This window comes from Schistocerca piceifrons, chromosome 6, assembly GCF_021461385.2.
Source record: "Schistocerca piceifrons isolate TAMUIC-IGC-003096 chromosome 6, iqSchPice1.1, whole genome shotgun sequence".
NCBI lineage: Eukaryota > Metazoa > Arthropoda > Insecta > Orthoptera > Acrididae > Schistocerca > Schistocerca piceifrons.
The window spans coordinates 370362517-370381948 of NC_060143.1; the positions used below are offsets into that span (position 1 = coordinate 370362517).

General features: G+C 45.7%; 1 protein-coding gene across 1 annotated transcript; it reads right to left on the minus strand.

Annotated features, from left to right (window-relative positions):
• Positions 1-786: 786 nt before the first annotated feature.
• On the minus strand, positions 787-4878 carry LOC124803329 (cell division protein ZipA-like). Its single transcript, XM_047264513.1, has 4 exons — positions 4695-4878; positions 4349-4564; positions 1216-1395; positions 787-923 (listed from the first exon to the last, which is right to left on the minus strand). The coding sequence occupies exons 1-4, from the start codon at positions 4876-4878 to the stop codon at positions 787-789; spliced, it is 717 nt and encodes a 238-aa protein (XP_047120469.1).
• Positions 4879-19432: the final 14554 nt, after the last annotated feature.

A 19432-nucleotide genomic window follows, 5' to 3' on the forward strand; every position in this document is an offset into this window, starting at 1 on the left:
CGTCAATCTGCATAGTAGACGTTTCGTACGGTCTGTTTAGTGCTGTGTAAGAGGACTTTTCCCCACACTTTGCGCCTTATTGACTGCATGTCCTTACACTCAGCCGCGTAGGGAAGTTACATCTTTATCCAGCATCTTCCGCACACACAGTAGGCTGTTAACTTCCGGATATTTTCGTAAAACGGTCCATATTCCATCGAAATAGAGCCGCAGGAGAAACTTCTTGCATAGCAATATTCGTCGTATCTTTAACGATGATTTGTTCGCTTCAACGAATAAAGCATTGTTCATGGTTGACATAAACGCACCAGTAACTGTACGCTGGGCTTTGTATTGCATAGTGTCAAGTCTTTGGAATGTGCTGTCTGACGCTGATCCATAGGACGTGCGTCCATGGTCAAAGTGTATTCTTAGCACAGACTGGTCTAAAGTCATAGCTGTCTGCCGATCACAGCGTAGCCACACTCCAGTCGTAGGTCTAACGAGGTTGCATGCCTTTTCACATCTAGTAATGATAGATCGGGCATTATGAACCCTCTTGGTTAATCACCGATAATCATCCAAAGATGCTGTGTTGCTAACGCAACTGGAAAATTATATTGTTCCACTAGCATTGTTTGGGAACGTAGAATCCTGTGGTGATTAAAGATCCTTAGAGTAGACTTACTGAAGAATACTCAGTATTGTAAAACACTCCGTACAACGTCGTTTATTGAAACTGAACTACACTTCTCGAAATATCACTATACACACAAAGAAAACAAATAACATGTAGACGACTATTCATTAAGAGCGTCGGTGAGGTCCGTCGGAGCTGGTCCTATGTCGGCGAGGAACTGGCTGTACTGCTACTGCGCTGGCCTTATAAAGCCGGTGGAGGTCGGCGGAGTACTCCAACTTTTCCTGTGTCTGTGAAGCGACCTCTGCAGCAAAAGGTTCGCATTAGTCTCTAGTAAGTTCTGTTTATTTTGAAGAATTGTTTTCCGCTTGGTTGCGCCTGCAAGTGCTTGTGTATGTTATATGGTACACACGGGTGTCTTGAGTGTAGTCTGCGTGGCAGGGGCCGTCTGTGGCAGAAGTAACATACCTCCCATCCGGGGGGGGGGGGGGGGGGGCTGCGCGAAAGATTGGTAGCTGCTACGTCGTGGAAATCTGCGGCTGCGGCTCCCTGGAGGAGGATGTGGAGGCTGCCTCTTGGAGAATATGGTGCTGTACGTCCTGCGATGCGGGCTGACCGGCGTACTGGTTGTGATGTCGGCATGGGTGGGACCAGTGGCATCGGTTCGACTTCATCGGTGGCCATCGGCTGGTGGGGAGGCGGCAAAGAGGGGCCGGGCAGCTGGTCCGTCGGCTGCGGCTGCTGTGTTGGTGGTGCTGGTGGCGGCGACCGATGCCCTGAAACGTCACCCAGGCAACAATGAGACGGCAGTAATGAATTGGTCTTTATGGGTGGTCTGGAATGGGTTGTAGAGGTGGCGGTGGTCCGTGTCGTAGGGTGCAGTGCAGGTGGCGCAGGGTAGCGAGGATGCAATTGATTATGATGGCGACGGACTATGTGGCCATCCAAGATGACATCAAAAAGTTGGCGACTCCGGAAACGCTGGATGACGGTGGGCAGCCAACCTGTGTTAGTGCCAAAATCGCGGGTCCAGACTAAGGAGCCAGGGAAGAACCGGGACTGTGCAGGAGAAATCTGAATTCTCGGAGAGGGCAAGAGAAGATGTAGGAGGGCCCTGGGTTGGCGGCCGTGAAGTGGTTCCGCTGGCTTTTGTCCCCTATTGGAGTGGCTCAATAGGAACTGAGCAATAGCATCAGAGCATCTTCAAGGGAGTGGTCTTTGGTGTATTTAAGCATTTGTGTCTTGAAAGTACTGACCAGGCGTTCTGCTTCCCAATTGGATTGGGGATGGAAGGGTGGGTTAAGAAGATGCTGGATGCCATTGTCGGAGCAAAAGGAGAGGAATTCCTGGCTCCGAAATTGTGGTCCATTGTCCATGAGTATGGCTTTCAGTAACCCTTCCTAGCAAAATATTTTTGTGAGGACTGATAAGGTAACATGCATGGTGATTGCTGAATACTAAAAGATGTATGGGAAATGGTAAAATGCATCCGTGACTAAGAGCTACTGGTGGCCCAGATATTGTCCCGCGAAGTCAAGGTGGATATGTTCCCAAGGACCGTTCGGCATAGGATAGGGAATGAATTTTTTTTTTTTTGGGAGGAGGGGCAGTTGTTGGGCACAGACAGTACAGCGCCGCACACTCTCTGTGATGTCAGACGTGAGGCTGGTGTCGGCTGGAAAAGTACAACCTGAGGTGGCGTTGATCCTGAGGAGGCGGCTAGGATGGTCACCCATGCAGAACACGGTGTCAGACGACTCAGAGGAGGGAATCTGCTGTGGTGGCTGCAGCTATTTTGACAGCTGTAACAGGAAATGCCTTCAGGGCCTCTTGGACGTCATCATCAATCTGAAAAACGAGGAGGCCCAACTGGTTCAAAAGCAGGCTCTGGACCTTGTGGTAGATGCGACAAGGCGTTCGCGTTGGCGTGCTGGGAGGTGGTATGGAAATGAATAGTGTAGCGAAACTGGGATAGGAACAACGCCCAACGCTGCAGACGTTGGGATGTTTCGGTCGGTAATCGCGTGGAAGGCGCAAATAAAGAGAGGAGCGGTTTGTGGTCAGTAATAATGTGAAAGGACTTGCCATAGAGAAAGAGATAGAACTTGGAACAGGCAAAAACCATGGCAAGTGCTTCTTTCTCGATTTCAGAATATTTGATTTGTGCTGTGGAGAGAGCTTTTGAGATGTATGCAATGGGGCACTCTGTGCCATCCGGCAATTTGTGAGACAGGACGGTGCGCACACCATACTCAGAGGCGTCCGTAGCAAGTATCAAAGGAAGATTGGGAGCATAAGGCATGAGACATGCCGCGGATTGGAGCTCCTGTTTGAAGGTATGGAGAGCGGTCTCGCAGACTGGGGTCCAACACAATGGGACATTTTTGTGGCAGAGGTGGGACAGGAGTGCTGCCACTTGAGCTGCAGAAGGAACGTATTTCCTGTAATACGAAATTTTGCCTAAGAAGGATTTCAAGTGATAAAGGTCCCGGGGATGGGGCAGGTTGTTAATGGCGTCGATATAAGTGAAAGTTGGAGAAATGCCCTTCTGGGAAATGATGTGACCCAGATAGGAGATAGATTGTTGGTGGAAATGAACATTTAGAAATATTACATTTCAGACCTGTAGTTCGAAGGCGGAGTAAGAGGAGGCGGAGGTTGGCTATGTGCTCTTTGGAGGAGGACCTCATGACGACTATGTCATCTAAGTAATTTATACAGCCCGGGATATCAGTGAGAAGTTGTTCAAAGTATCTTTGAAAGATTGCAGGAGCACTGGCTAAACTGAACATGAGTCGGTTTAGTTGGAAGAGTCCGAAAGGAGTAATTATAACAGTGTATTGTCGGGAGGAAAGATCAAGAGGAATTTGGAGATATGCTTCTGCGAGGCCGATTTTGGTAAAGTAGGAGCCCCCTGCCACTTTGCGAAAAAGCTCTTCAGGTCGTGGAAGGAGATAGTCGTCAACGAGAAGCTGTGGGTTGACTGTAGACTTAAAGTCACCGCAGAGGCAAAGGCGGCAGTTTAGCTTCTGCACGATAACTAAAGGCCTGTACCACAAGCTGAACCGCACGGGTTGGAGAATCCTTTCATCTTGAAGACGTTGGAGTTCTTTGAGCGGCCCGGTGAAAACAGGTCGTGGAATTCATTACAGAGCGCATCAACTTCAGAAAAAGGAACGTACCGAGATACTATGTGAACATCGTCCACAATGGAAAAACCAAATAAGCGGAAGGTGTCCAGTCCGAATAAGTCTGCTGTGGAGGAATTGTTGACAACCAGAAACGTGACTGGGCGGAGAACCGATTTGTACTTGAGCCTGAATTTTCCTAGGAGAGCTACCTCTTGCTTATTGTATGCCAGTAGGCGCTTAGGGGCTACAGAGAGGGGTGGTGAACCAATGTTGACATATGAAGTGTAATTAATCAAGGATACTGCTGCGCCGGTGTCCACTTGCAGACGCAGAGGCTTGTCATTGACAGTGACGTCTATAAAAATTTTTGATGTCGAGGAGTTGCCCACCTGGTTGATGTGCATTGGAGTGTTGTTCAAGCCGTTTGGATATGGCCTGGGCTGGCGGTTGCTGGAGGTGGTTGTTTTTGCGCGACAAACGGACGCTAAATGGGCTTATCTGCCGCAGTGTGTGCATTGCGCCCAGCGGTCTGGGCAATCGTCTCTATCATGTGTTGAATAGCAAGTGGGGCAGGAGGGCAGGTGGAGATGATCCCCACGACGACGTTGCCGGTTGTGTTGTGGTTGCTGCAGTGATTTCTGGCTCCGGCCGGGATGGTGCGACTGGGCGTCTTGTTGTGGAGGCGGTCTCCGACCGCGGTGGTGGTAGGAGCGCGGCGTGGAGACCTGGATTGCTGCGACGTCTTCGGCGTCCATCGTGGCGTCGTCACGGATTGCTGCTACATCTGCCCAGGACTCCAGTCGACGATCAGCGGCTATAGAAATTTCGAACTTATATGCCAGTTCTATGAGCTGCTCGAGGGGCAGGTCTTATAACTTGAGGGCGTCGTGGCGGAAAGGGTATGATTCCTTGGAAAGATGTGTGTGAAAATTTCCTGCTGAGACCTTGCAGTTCGGCAGCCCACTGGCGATAGGTCTGCTCGGGCTCCTTCCGGCATTGGTAGAACTCGGCGCGAGCCGCGAGGACATGATATCGGCGTTTGTAGTAGGCATTTAACGTCGCACAGATGGCGGTGAAGGTGAGGGAGTCAGGATCCAGCGGCTGTAGTTTCGTGAACAGAACGTACATCTTCGATTGGTTCCATGACAAGAAAAAAGCGCGCTGCCTGTCTTCTTGGCTGACTTGATGAATCACGAAGTGTTGCCGGAGACGTCGTTCGTCTGTTTCCCATTCTTCAACTTCATCGTTGAATGCATGGAACGGCGGTGGCGTCGCGGGGCGGTGGAGGCTTCGGATTACGGCGATCAGTTGTGTCTGAGTTTCCAAAAACTGGTACAGAAGCTGCTGTCGTAAACATGATGGTCGTCGGTTCGTTCCACTATACTCGTCGCCATTGAAGAAAGTGTTGTAGAACACTCAGTATAATGTCGTTTATTGAAACTGAACCACACTTCTCGGAATATCACTATATACACACAAAGAAAACAAATAACATGTAGACGACTATTCATTAAGAGCGTCGGTGAGGTCCGTCGGAGCTGGTCCTAGCTCGGCGAGGAACTGGCTGTACTGCTCCTGCGCTGGCCTTATAAAGCCGGCGGTGGTGGGCGGAGAATTCCAACTTTCCCTTTGTCTGTGAGGCGACCTCTGCAGAAAAAGCTTCGCATTAGTCTCTAGCAAGTTCTGTTTATTTTGAAGAATTGTTTTCCGCTTGGTTGCGCCTGCAAGTGGTTGTGTATGTTATATGGTACACGCGGGTGTCTTGAGTGTAGTCTGCCTAGCAGGGGCCGTCTGTGGCAGACGTAACACTTACTATCACAGATTTCAAGGCCACTTTGTGTACGTCACTCACGTAGACGTTTCAGATCGGTGTGCAATTTCATTCGACAGGACTGAAGAGCGCTGTTTTCGGAATAGATGCATACTTCGTCTGCGTATTGTAACACTTTTTGTTTTTTTGTTTTTTGTTTTTGTCATCAGTCTACTGACTGTTTTGATGCGGCCCGCCAGAGTAGCACTTGCAATCTACATCCACAATTATTTGCTTGACGTATTCCAATCTCTGTCTTCCTCTACAGTTTTTGCCCTCTACAGCTCCCTTTAGTACCATGGAAGTCATTCCCTCATGTCTTAGCAGATGTCCTATCATCCTGTCCCTTCTCCTTATCAGTGTTTTCCACATATTCCTTTCCTCCCAGATTCTGCGTAGAACCTCTTCATTCCTTACCTTATCAGTCCACCTAATTTTCAACATTCGTCTATAGCACCACATCTCAAATTCTTCGATTATCTTTTGTTCCGGTTTTCCCACAGTCCATGTTTCACTACCATACAATGCTGTACTCCAGACGTACATCGTCAGAAATTTCTTCCTCAAATTAAGGCCAGTATTTAATATTAGTAGACTTCTCTTGGGCAGAAATGCCTTTTTTTCCATAGCGAGTCTGCTTTTGATGTCCTCCTTGCTCCGTCCGTCATTGGTTATTTTACTGCCTAGGTAGCAGAATTCCTTAACTTCATTGAATTCGTGACCATCAATCCTGATGTTAAGTTACTCGCTGTACTCATTTCTACTACTTCTCATTACCTTCGTCTTTTCTTCGATTTACTCTCAAACCATACCGTGTACTCATTAGACTGTTCATTCCGTTCAGCAGATCATTTAATTCTTCTTCACTCTCACTCAGGATAACAATGTCATCAGCGAATCGTATCATTGATATCCTTTCACCTTGTATTTTAATTCCACTCCTGAACCTTTCTTTTATTTCCATCATTGCTTCCTCGATGTACAGATTGAAGAGTAGGGGCGAAAGGCTACAGCCTTGTCTTACACCCTTCTTAATACGAGCACTTCGTTCTTGATCGTCCACTCTTATTATTCCCTCTTGGTTGTTGTACATATTGTATATGACCCGTCTCTCCCTATAGCTTACCCCTACTTTTTTCAGAATTTCAAACAGCTTGCACCATTTTATATTGTCGAACGCTTTTTCCAGGTCGACAAATCCTATGAAAGTGTCTTGATTTTTCTTTAGCCTTGCTTCCATTATTAGCCGTAACGTCAGAATTGCCTCTCTCGTCCCTTTTCCTAAAGCCAAACTGATCGTCACCTAGCGCATTGTAGTTTTCTTTTCCATCCTTCTGTATATTGTTCTTGTAAGCAGCTTCGATGCATGAGCTGTTAAGCTGATTGTGTGATAATTCTCCCACTTGACAGCTCTTGCCGTCTTCGGAATTGCGTGGATGATGCTTTTCCGAAAGTCAGATGGTATATCGCCAGACTCATATATTCTACACACCAACGTGAATAGTCGTTTGGTTGCCACTTCCCCCAATGATTTTAGAAATTCTGATGGAATGTTATCTATCCCTTCTGCCTTATTTGACCGTAAGTCCTCCAAAGCTCTTTTAGATTCCGATTCTAATACTGGATCCCCTATCTCTTCTAAATCGACTCCTGTTTCTTCTTCTATCACATCGGACAAATCTTCACCCTCATAGAGGCTTTCAATGTATTCTTTCCACCTATGTGCTCTCTCCTCAGCATTTAACAGTGGAACTCCCGTTGCACTCTTAATGTTACCACCGTTGCTTTTAATGTGACCAAAGGTTGTTTTGACTTTCCTGTATGCTGAGTCTGTCTTTCCGACAATCATATCTTTTTCGATGTCTTCACATTTTTCCTGCAGCCATTTCGTCTTAGCTTCCCTGCACTTCCTATTTATTTCATTTCTCAGCGACTTGTATTTCTGTATTCCTGATTTTCCCGGAACATGTTTGTACTTCCTCCTTTCATCAATCAACTGAAGCATATCTTCTGTTACCCATGGTTTCTTCGCAGCTACCTTCTTTGTACCTATGTTTTCCTTCCAAACTTCTGTGATGGCCCTGTTTAGAGATGTCCATTCCTCTTCAACCGTACTGCCTACTGCGCTATTCCTTATTGCTGTATCTATAGCGTTAGCGAACTTCAAACGTATCTCGTCATTCTTTAGTACTTCCGTATCCCACTTCTTTGCGTATTGATTCTTCTGACTAATGTGTTGAACTTCAGCCTACTCTTCATCACTACTATATTGTGATCTGAGTCTATATCTGCTCCTGGGTATGCCTTACAATCCAATATCTGATTTCGGAATCTCTGTCTGACCATGATGTAATCTAATTGAAATATTCCCGTATCTCCCGGCCTTTTCCAAGTATACCTCCTCCTCTTGTGATTCTTGAACAGGGTATTCGCTATTACTAGCTGAAACTTGTTACAGAACTCAATTAGTCTTTCTCCCCTTTCATTCCTTGTCCCAAGCCCATATTCTCCTGTAACCTTTTCTTCTACTCCTTCCCCTACAACTGCATTCCAGTCGCCCATGACTATTAGATTTTCGTCCCCCTTTACATACTGCATTACCCTTTCAATATCCTCGTACACTTTCTCTATCTGTTCATCTTCAGATTGCGACGTCGGCATGTATACCTGAACTATCGTTGTCGGTGTTGGTCTGCTGTCGATTCTGATTAGAACCACCCGGTCACTGAACTGTTCACAGTAACACACCCTCTGCCCTACCTTTCTATTCATAACGAATCCTACACCTGTTATACCATTTTCTGCTGCTGTTGATATTACCCGATACTCATCTGACCAGAAATCCTTGTCTTCCTTCCACTTCACTTCACTGACACCTTTGAATTTCCCTTTTCAGATTTTCTAGTTTCCCTACCACGTTCAAGCTTCTGACATTCCACGCCCCGACTCGTAGAACGTTATCCTTTCGTTGATTATTCAATCTTTTTCTCATGGTAACCTCCCCCTTGGCAGTTCCGTCCCGGAGATCCGAATGGGGGACTATTCCGGAATCTTTTGCCAATGGAGAGATCATCATGACACTTCTTCAGTTACAGGCCACATGTCCTGTGGATACACGTTACGTGTCTTTAATGCAGTGGTTTCCATTGCCTTCTGCATCCTCATGTCGTTGATCATTGCTGAGTCTTCCGCCTTTAGGAGCAATTTCCCACCCCTAGGACAAGAGAGTGCCCTGAACTTCTATCCGCTCCTCCACCCTCTTTGACACGGCCGTTGGCAGAATGAGGCTGACTAACACTTGGATATCACTGGCAAAGAGGTCATGAAGGTCTATAGTACAGAGAGGGAACAATAAAGGAGCCAATACTGATTCCTTCGGCAATCCTCTGCTAGTTTTTGTGGTTCCCACTGCAGTTCCGTGTTGCAAAGTGATTATCTTTCTGTTGTTCAGGAAGGTTACAACATTACGAATGTGTGGTTTTGGAACTTGAAGTTTCTCAGTTTTTTCCGTAACACTACAAGACAACGTTATTGTATGCTTTCGTCATGTCTATGATTGCAAGTATCATATGACTACTCGAAGAGATACTTAGCTGTACGTCATTAACTAACCGTAGGTTTCAGTTACCTCTTTTTCCTTTGTGAAATCCAAGTTGCTTTTCCCGTATACTTTCTTGTTTCCGCACCACTATTCTATACGCCACTTAATAATCTACATCTACATCCACATGGATAATCTACAAATCACACATAACAGCCTGGTAGAGCGTGCATCGAACCATCTTCATAATAATTGTCTATTATTCCACTTTCGAAGAGCGCGAAGAGAAACGAACACCTGTATCTTTCCGTGCGTGCTCTGATTTCCCTCATTTTATTATGATGATCGATTCTCCCTGTGTATGTCATCTCAAAAATATTTTCGCATTCGGAGAAGGACGTTTATGATTGAAATTTCGTGATAAGATGCCGCCTCAACGAAAAATGCTTTTGTTTTAATGGTGTCCATCCCAAATTCTGTATCGTGTTCGTATCACTCTCTCCCCTATTTCGCGATAATACAAAACGTGCTGCTCTTCTTTGAACTTTCTCGATGTATTACGTTAATTCTATGTAGTAAGGGCCCCAGACCGTGCAGAAGTACTCCAAGAGGGCGGACAAGCGTAGTGTGGATCTGTTACATTTTCTAAGTGTTCTACCAATAAAACGCAGTCTTTGGTTTGTCTTCCCCACAACATTTTCTAGGTGTCCTTTCCAATTTAAATTGTTCGTAATTATAATTCGTAGGTATTTACTTGAATTTGCGGCCTTCAGATTAGACTGATTCATCGTGTAACTGCAATCTATCGGATTCCTTTTAGCAGTCGTGTTGATGACCTTACACTTTTCATTATTTACGGCCAATTGTCAAATTTTCACACCATTCCTTACTTTCGCCGAACACGATAGTAAGGTGATATGCCGATATAACTCTGGTTTATCACATTTTTTTCTAACGTGTGACTGGGGACGACACTTCATGTTTTCAGAGAGAAGATGTGAACCTTTTGAGTCTATACGCTATCGTTAATTTTGAGCAGTTTCAGTTTCTCTTCCTGTGGGATTTGTTGAAGCACTGGTTGGTCAACACAACCCTGGCCAGGTGCAGCTCCCTTCCCTTGTGAAGTCCTACCAGCAAAATTACACTGTTGTCCTCTTCGTATTCCGCCTTGTCTTCCTTGTCCATTTCGTCACATGGGGTTCTCATACACAAGGACGTTCCTAAAAGTTCGATGGTAGAGATGTGAGCATGCCCGTTGTCAGACTGTTTTTTATGTACCTTATTACATTCCAAATATAGGTTCGTTCTGCTTCTTTGGAGACCGCAGTGCAGAAATTTCGCCAAGATTTTCTTTTCTTTTCTTTCCTTTCCTCTCCTTTTCTGTTCTGTTCTTTTTTTTTTTTTTTAAATTATCTTGGCTATAGCTTGTGTCTACTTAAGAGCACTAAAGATAGTGTAATAAGATTTTTGTATTTTCTTAATGACTACCTGCGTTACTGGAGGACTGCGCCACATTCTCAATGCCGCAAACAGGGTGCTGGCCTACGAGAAGTACGATAATGTCATTCTTGAGGTATTGAGGTTTCCGCTGTTTCACTGACATGCGATACCAAGACCCATTGTTTTTTTAGGTATCCCCAGTTTCGATTATCGATTTTCGTTTTTCTTCCAGTAGCGTTTGGTACGGGTTCCAATTAGCTTTATTTGTATTCCATTTCCGACGGATTACGTGTTTGACAGTCTTCCTAAATCGATCGTTTATTATAATTAAAATTGGCAAGTGATCCAAACCTTAAGTATCCCTTACGACATCCCATGTTGTTCCAGCACACAAGGCAGGGGACTACTGTCGGGACTTCATTTGGTCAACCTATTCGTGTTGGTGATCCATAGATTAGTACAATAAGATTTTCTGGAACATCCACTAGTGTTTTCTTATTGTGTTGGCAGTTTTGCAGCCCCATAGTGTGCGACGGCTGTTAAGTCACATAGCAACAGAAAGAGTTTCCAGTTGGAGTCAGTTATTGTTGTTAACTGTTGTTTGGAAAATCTGTCGTATGCTGCGACAAAATTCAGATGAAAGTCCTTGATCCGCTGAGTACTCGCACTGAGAACGGAAAAGTGGATATCTTGTTTTACCAACAACGCTGCAGTGCCATAGCTATCATCTGTGTCTTATCTAATGACAGAATATCCTAGGAAGGTGAACGGGTCGTTCGGTTTTAACTATGTTTCGGTGATGGCACAGATATCTACTTTGGTGTCGAGCAGAAATTGTCGAAGGTTTTGTTTGCCTTGAGCGATATTGCATCGCATTGAATGCCTTTATAGCTGTTTTTGGTTGCAAGGAGTGGGGTCAACATATTTTGGAATTCAGGATCGAATCTGTTGGTAGTACTGGATGGGCCCTTTAGTTGCCTGTTGGCACGATATACACTCCTGGAAATTGAAATAAGAACACCGTGAATTCATTGTCCCAGGAAGGGGAAACTTTATTGACACATTCCTGGGGTCAGATACATCACATGATCACACTGACAGAACCACAGGCACATAGACACAGGCAACAGAGCATGCACAATGTCGGCACTAGTACAGTGTATATCCACCTTTCGCAGCAATGCAGGCTGCTATTCTCTCATGAAGACGATCGTAGAGATGCTGGATGTAGTCCTGTGGAACGGCTTGCCATGCCATTTCCACCTGGCGCCTCAGTTGGACCAGCGTTCGTGCTGGACGTGCAGACCGCGTGAGACGACGCTTCATCCAGTCCCAAACATGCTCAATGGGGGACAGATCCGGAGATCTTGCTGGCCAGGGTAGTTGACTTACACCTTCTAGAGCACGTTGGGTGGCACGGGATACATGCGGACGTGCATTGTCCTGTTGGAACAGCAAGTTCCCTTGCCGGTCTAGGAATGGTAGAACGATGGGTTCGATGACGGTTTCGATGTACCGTACACTATTCAGTGTCCCCTCGACGATCACCAGTGGTGTACGGCCAGTGTAGGAGATCGCTCCCCACACCATGATGCCGGGTGTTGGCCCTGTGTGCCTCGGTCGTATGCAGTCCTGATTGTGGCGCTCACCTGCACGGCGCCAAACACGCATACGACCATCATTGGCACCAAGGCAGAAGCGACCCTCATCGCTGAAGACGACACGTCTCCATTCGTCCCTCCATTCACGCCTGTCGCGACACCATTGGAGGCGGGCTGCACGATGTTGGGGCGTGAGTGGAAGACGGCCTAACGGTGTGCGGGACCGTAGCCCAGCTTCATGGAGACGGTTGCGAATGGTCCTCGCCGATACCCCAGGAGCAACAGTGTCCCTAATTTGCTGGGAAGTGGCGGTGCGGTCCCCTACGGCACTGCGTAGGATCCTACGGTCTTGGCGTGCATTCGTGCGTCGCTGCGGTCCGGTCCCAGGTCGACGGGCACGTGCACCTTCCGCCGACCACTGGCGACAACATCGATGTACTGTGGAGACCTCACGCCCCACGTGTTGAGCAATTCGGCGGTACGTCCACCCAGCCTCCCGCATGCCCACTATACGCCCTCGCTCAAAGTCCGTCAACTGCACATACGGTTCACGTCCACGCTGTCGCGGCATGCTACCAGTGTTAAAGACTGCGATGGAGCTCCGTGTGCCACGGCAAACTGGCTGACACTGACGGCGGCGGTGCACAAATGCTGCGCAGCTAGCGCCATTCGACGGCCAACACCGCGGTTCCTGGTGTGTCCGCTGTGCCGTGCGTGTGATCATTGCTTGTACAGCCCTCTCGCAGTGTCCGGAGCAAGTATGGTGGGTCTGACACACCGGTGTCAATGTGTTCTTTTTTCCATTTCCAGGAGTGTATTACTCATCGCAGCCATAATTATACTTAAAACCGACAGTAACCGATATCGCTTTATTGGATGAGTCTTTGAAACTGTGGTGGGTAAGGGATGAGACCCACTGAAGCAAGGGGATGGTAGAATTGTAGTCGATCTCCTACACTTGACCTCGGGAGATCGCGCTTTGGTAGCGTTTTCAATGCCCAACACAATGTACAAGCTCCTGGTGGTGTAGTCGGGCTAGCTGTACTAGTAGAGGGATTGGTGATACTCCACTGAAGCCACACACCGTCAGGTGGCTTGCGGACTATGGATGTAGATGTAGATTTACGACGTATGCGGCATTGTTCTAATGGCAAGCGTGTGTCGCTGCAGATCGTAGATGGCGGTACTCATTTTTGCATTGAGTTGCTGTAGTCGAAAAGAGCGGGAATTCTGTATCCTGTCTCGGAATATTTTGGGGAGAAGTACTGCATTTGCGTAAGGCATGTTTTCAGACACAACTCGATTTTCTTGAAAGGAAATTTTTTTCATAGACATCATTTTGTTAATTTCCTTCTGTTTGAGATAGAATGGTCATGTTCGAGACAGGGCACTGTGACCACTGGTACAGTAAAAAGACGTTGCTTGACCGGCCCTGCCACAGGCATCACTTCTGTGTGTGCCTGCGCAGTGTGCACATCTTGAGTTTCTTTTGCACTGTTTGCTGCCGTGTCTAAATCGTAAACAAGATGGAGGGTACATACCCAGTCACTGGACAGCGAAACCCATGAGTACAAACAAACTGTGGGAGCCGCTGTGATTTAAATGTCGCAACACAAACTGGTGACCGCTTCGTTAACTTTCGCTTTTCAGGTTTATAATTTTACTAAATAGCCTGATGGAAACAAGTCACTTCTATTAGCAATTCGTTCTCCGTAAGGGCTCTTTCAAAATTATTGATGATTCCTTGTTTAGCAGTGAAAAACGTCGGAATATGGGCCTCCAAATGTGATTTGTTTAGGAAAGAATGTTGAACCAAATGACTGACAGTTAATCTTGACACAATCTCAATTTTCACACAGTTTTTCCTGCAGCCGTAATATTGATTATGTGCTTGAATAATGATTCACATTTCTGACTAATAAGTTTGCCTACTCCCATAGAGTGGAGCCTGCCTACGTTTCTGTCTCTGATTACAATAAATAAAATGCAGAGTCCATTGTCTTTAGTTGCATATAAGTTACCAATACAGCCTACATGTTGGTGGGTGATGATTCCTTCTTGGATGGTGTCGATGCAAAACACTTTCTTCATTTTTGTCCTCCCTCCGCCGTGCAGTATAGCTGACGTCCCTGCGTGGACTGCAGGTCTCTTGTTGTAGGTGCATCGACGGGCGGAACAAGTTGGCATATATCTGCCTTGTGGGGCGGGATGATTGCGTCGCTACTCACTTCACTGATGGGTACCTGATGTGCATCAGTATTCATTATGACACTGTGCGGCTGGTTTGACGAAGTCTGTGGAGCAGGCGGGCTGCAATCGCCACTGTCGCTGGTGGTGACCGCACAGTAGCGCACGTTTTATGGTGGCAGAGCCTATGGAAGTTTAGAAAATACCAGTAAGAAGTATCACCACTTACAATGAGCGAACACTAGCCGGATAGGAAGTGTTCACACCTCATTAGCGTACCGATGTTATCCTTTCTGCGTCGCTGAGTGAACTGTAGCACGTGGTTTACATCAGCAACTCCTTCATTACCGCACTCAAAATAAAGTGTCTCACGAAGACCGAGAGAGTACAAATAACTTGAAAAATTCCCACTGTTAAGCATCATCATTATTAAACTGGAGGAGCTTCTTCTGTCAACTTTGTTATTGGAACCAAGATTTCGATCGGATATTGTCTTAAATATGTGAATAGTAGGTGCCCTTTCAATTCCTTGATGAGTTACAGTCTTCTCGCCAAAGAGAATCAGTGTTGCATTTGACAGTGTTATAAAATTCTATTCCCAGTGTCTTGTTGACATTGAATTTGAAACAGACTTGGAGTCACTAACTGTCAAAAGTTTGTTTGAAACTATGTGCAGAATGTACATTAGTGCTTCAAGGAGAACACCATTCAGCAGAAAAAAATTGAGTGTTTTCTATTAACTGATATTTCCTAAATCCTCTTGACTGTAGGCAGTAAAATGTACCTCTTACATAGTAATTTGAAGTTCACCTGGATCCCTCAGAGTAGGCGAAGGAATAATCTGACCGTTTATTGAGCATCTGTCGGTACATTTTTTAGTATATATTGCGTAGGATCCACCTCTTCACTAACAATTAGACTTGTAAGGAGGTCTCCATCGTCACAATTATTTTAATTTTTGAATAATGCCATAACTTTTGACTGGGATGAATGTTCTTCTAGATCTTATCTTGGGTTACAATAGAGAATGAGTCTACGCTTGTGATTGCTGGATGCTCATCAATCGACAATTAGCATATGTAATATTTACCTTCCAGTAACTGTCTTCGAAGATAGTTTTCTTATTAATTGCTGCGTGTAAATGAGACACTTGGTTATTCCTTGCACTGTCACTTAGTATTCATTGGAGCTTAGCAACACTCGGAGCGGCGAAACATTATGAACTGGAGTCTGATGCGTATTGTAGGGCCTCAGCTATGTTACTTATACTCATTACTTAAGTTTTACATTTGAGTTGATTTTAGGCAAGTTACAGCGGTGGTTCACCTAATACAAATTTTACGCCTTTGGATCTAATCTTTCCAATTAAATTTCTCTACGTTTTCCTTATTCTATTAATTCTTTTCTCTAAAAATTTTCCAATCAGCATTCTGTAAACTGTAGTGACTATATAAATCTATACATATTATAAAAAAGTGTTTGTGTCTACGTGTGTGTGTTCTACATCTTCTCCTAAACCACTGGTACACATATCCCCTACTGTCATACAACAATCACTGTGGGGGTAAGCACTACCTACCTATTATAGTTCGGAGATACGATGTCGCAAACGGTGAGAGAGTGAAAAAATGGCGCGTCATCCATGAGTGACAATCCTGCATTCGAATCAAGTTAAGGAAATCCCAGACACCTTGTAGTACTTTTGACAGTTTGAACTGCGAAGCGCTGTAGTAGAAACGAATAGCATCTATTGAGCTATGAAGAGGCGTTGCCATAGACACTTTTACAAAATCACGTTATAGACAAGCGAACAGCTCCGTCTTGCCTGCAGGAAATGTCCGGGAACGTCTTACGCCGCATCTACTGCATAATTTCAAAGGTGTTTTCACGAAAATATGGAAATGAAATTTTTTTTCGACACGTCACTACAAACACAGTCAATTTTTTTGTTCTCGCTTCTGATCGAAATTTGGCGAAATGAAGACCCGGGCAATAGCTGGTTTTGTCAGCTTGTATAGCAACGACGCTACAGTCACAATAAATGATAACACTAAGTTCAGCAGTAACACTTAGGTCTTAGTTATAACTCTTTGCAGTGGGTCAGACCTTGTTCCAGCCCGAAACTGCTGGAAAGCAGGGCGTCCAGACGAGTACGCGAGCGCTAATGACCTGTTCGCCCACCCCACCTCCCCCCCCCCCCCCCTCAGCAGCCGCCCCTCCACTAAGTTAGCCTCTGCTCTCCGTCCAGTCTCCGCTCTTGACCTGTCTGGCTAAGGCGGCCCAGCAGACAGCTCCTCCCCCCCCCCCCCCCATTAATTTCAGTCCCATAACTGCGACACAGACAAGATCCGTCTTGTAAAGTGACAACACAAATAAAATATTCCATTTCTACATTTATATGTGTATCCTTACTCTGTAAACCACTGCAAAACCCCGTATTCCATTCGCACATGCAGCGCGACAAGTAGGACTACTCAAATGCCCCTGTTCACGTTCTAATTAGTCTATTTTATATTCTCGGCACCTACGGAAACCGTAAGTAGGGTGCTGTAGTAAATTCATAGACCCTGCACTGAATACTACACAGTTCAGTTACATTGAAGTGACCACCTGGAGAAAGAGCGTGGAGGTGAAGGAACAGAGTCAGTAAGGTTCTGGAAGTTGATGTGGAGTCATGCAAATCAAGTGCCGTGGTCAGCTGCGCTGGGTTTCTCGGATGAGATCGAAGGGGCGAACAGCTTGATAGAGACAGTTCCTCAGATTCTCGATTGTGTTTAAATCCGGGAGTTTGGTGGCCAGCGCAGTACGGTAAACTTATCCCAGTGCTCTTCGAACCACGAACGTACACTGTGAGCTGTGTGACACATTGCACTATCCTGCTGGTAGATGCCATCATGCCGAGGAAAAGCAAAATGCATGTAGGGATGGATATGTTCTCGAAGGATAGATGCACACTTGTTTGATGCATTGTGCCCTCCAGAATGACGATATAACTCAGGGAATGTCACTAATACATGCCCCAGACCATAACGCTCCGCCTGCCGCTGTGGCTGAGCGGTTCTAGACGCTTCAGTCTGGAACCACGCGACCGCTAAGGTCGCAGGTTCGAATCCTGCCTCGGTCATGGATGTGTATGATGTCCTTAGGTTAGTTACGTTTAAGTAGTTCTAAGTTCTAGGGGACTGATGACCTCCGATGTTAAGTCCCATAGTGCTTAGAACCATTTGAACCACAACGCTCGTTCCTTCATCCTGAACCCTTACGATGATTGCTGCAGTACCAAACACGCCAACGGCCATTTCTCCGATGGAACGTAAAACCTGAACATCTGGAAAGACAACCAGTCGCCACTCAGTGGGCGTCCAGTTGTGGTAATGTCGTGCCAATTCCAGCCTTCACCGCCAACGAACAGCAGTCAGCATGGGTGCATGAATCAGGCATTTGTTGCAGAGACCTATATGTAGCAACGTTCGCTGGAAGGTCATTGAGGAGACAATGTTGGTAGCCTCTTGGTTCATCAGTTGGTCAGTTGCTCTTTCAAAAATGTTGCTCAACTATTGTACATGTGTTCGCCCGCACATATCTCCAATGTCGTTCACCCACGTCATTTGTGGCCCGGCGCTGATTTTTTGTAGCACCATTTTGCCACGCACGTTATACTTCAACTACAGCGGCAAGCAAACACTTTAAAAAATTAGCAGTTTTGGAAATACTTTCTCCTTTTGCCCGAAAGCCAATTATGGTGCCCTTTTGGACGTCAGACAAATCGCTCCGTTCTGCGCATTACAACAACGAATGGACTGTTGTTCGCGTCTCCTCGACACCCTTTCTATGCCCTGCAATACTAGTATTGCCACTTGCTGTCTATGAGTGGCTGTTGCTCGTTACCTCGAACAGGGGCGGTGATAACATTAATGTGACTGGACGGTATAATTCTTACAACTTCTTAATTTGGCTTTCGCGGGATAGTTCAAAGTATTCAAGTACCTACAAGCCCAGTTTTTTTTTTTCAACTTTTCCGTGACGCTCTCCTGGGAGTGTTCCTTTATGATGGCAGCACTGTTCATAATCCGCATGATCAGTTCGTCTCTTGTGTTTACTCTTTCCTTGGAGACTTCGTCTTTCAGCTACCACACAGCCGAAAATGTAAAGGGGTAAGGTTGGTCACCTTGGTGCCCAACTGCTTCCTTTCTATTCTGTAGGTCTGGGGGAGTGTCGACACCCTATAATATTCAGCCTGTAGCATTTCTATCAAATTGTTACATTGGTACATTTGTTTCCTCGTTCTGTATGTGTATTTTGATCTCAGGTAAATCCTTTCCAGTATGGCATGTGATGAAGCCACGGCTGTTGAGTAAATGTTAGACAGTTTTACATCATTTCATGTACACATGCTTCTAGTGTAACTGTTGCACATGTGAATACCAATGCAAAGTTGTAAAAGAACAAATTTCATTGAGGGCAAGAAGGAGAAAAACTATCTTTGTATCAGATCTAGACAGGAATTAACTGTGGTGTTTTTAAATAAGAGCTCTGGAGGTGCAATTTATATTGGCAATGAGATTACAATGTTAGAATCCAGTTTCCTTCACTTTATGTATGTCTGAAATTATCAGTCTCAGTTTCGGGTTTTATGTACTTCAGCTCTGCATGCATTATTGCATTGCTGTACACGCACCCCTTCTAGAGTATTCCAACAAACAGCACGCATTCAATTTGGTCGGGCTTGCAGCACTCTATAAGTGCAAGGTGAACATACGAAATTCGTCTCTCTGGATTTCCGAAAGGTGTTTAGCATTGTGCTATGTAGCTGACAATACAAAGCTGTAGTCGTAATGAATATTCTTTGAAAAGTAAGGTTTTCCGATATATTTTCAGACAAACAGATTGCAGTATGTTTCACTGGTAGGCAAATATTCAACAGAAACGGTAGTGTGAGCTCTGCTCCAACTTGCAGGCATCTTGACTGGGTGGCAACCCACAACACACAGTGGCGTGGTGCATGCCTGGATTATAGGTCACTAGCCGTACGCCACATTCCCCTTTTCTTCGGAAGATATTGTGGAGGCATCTCGCTGCCACAGGGACGACAGCCGAAGATAC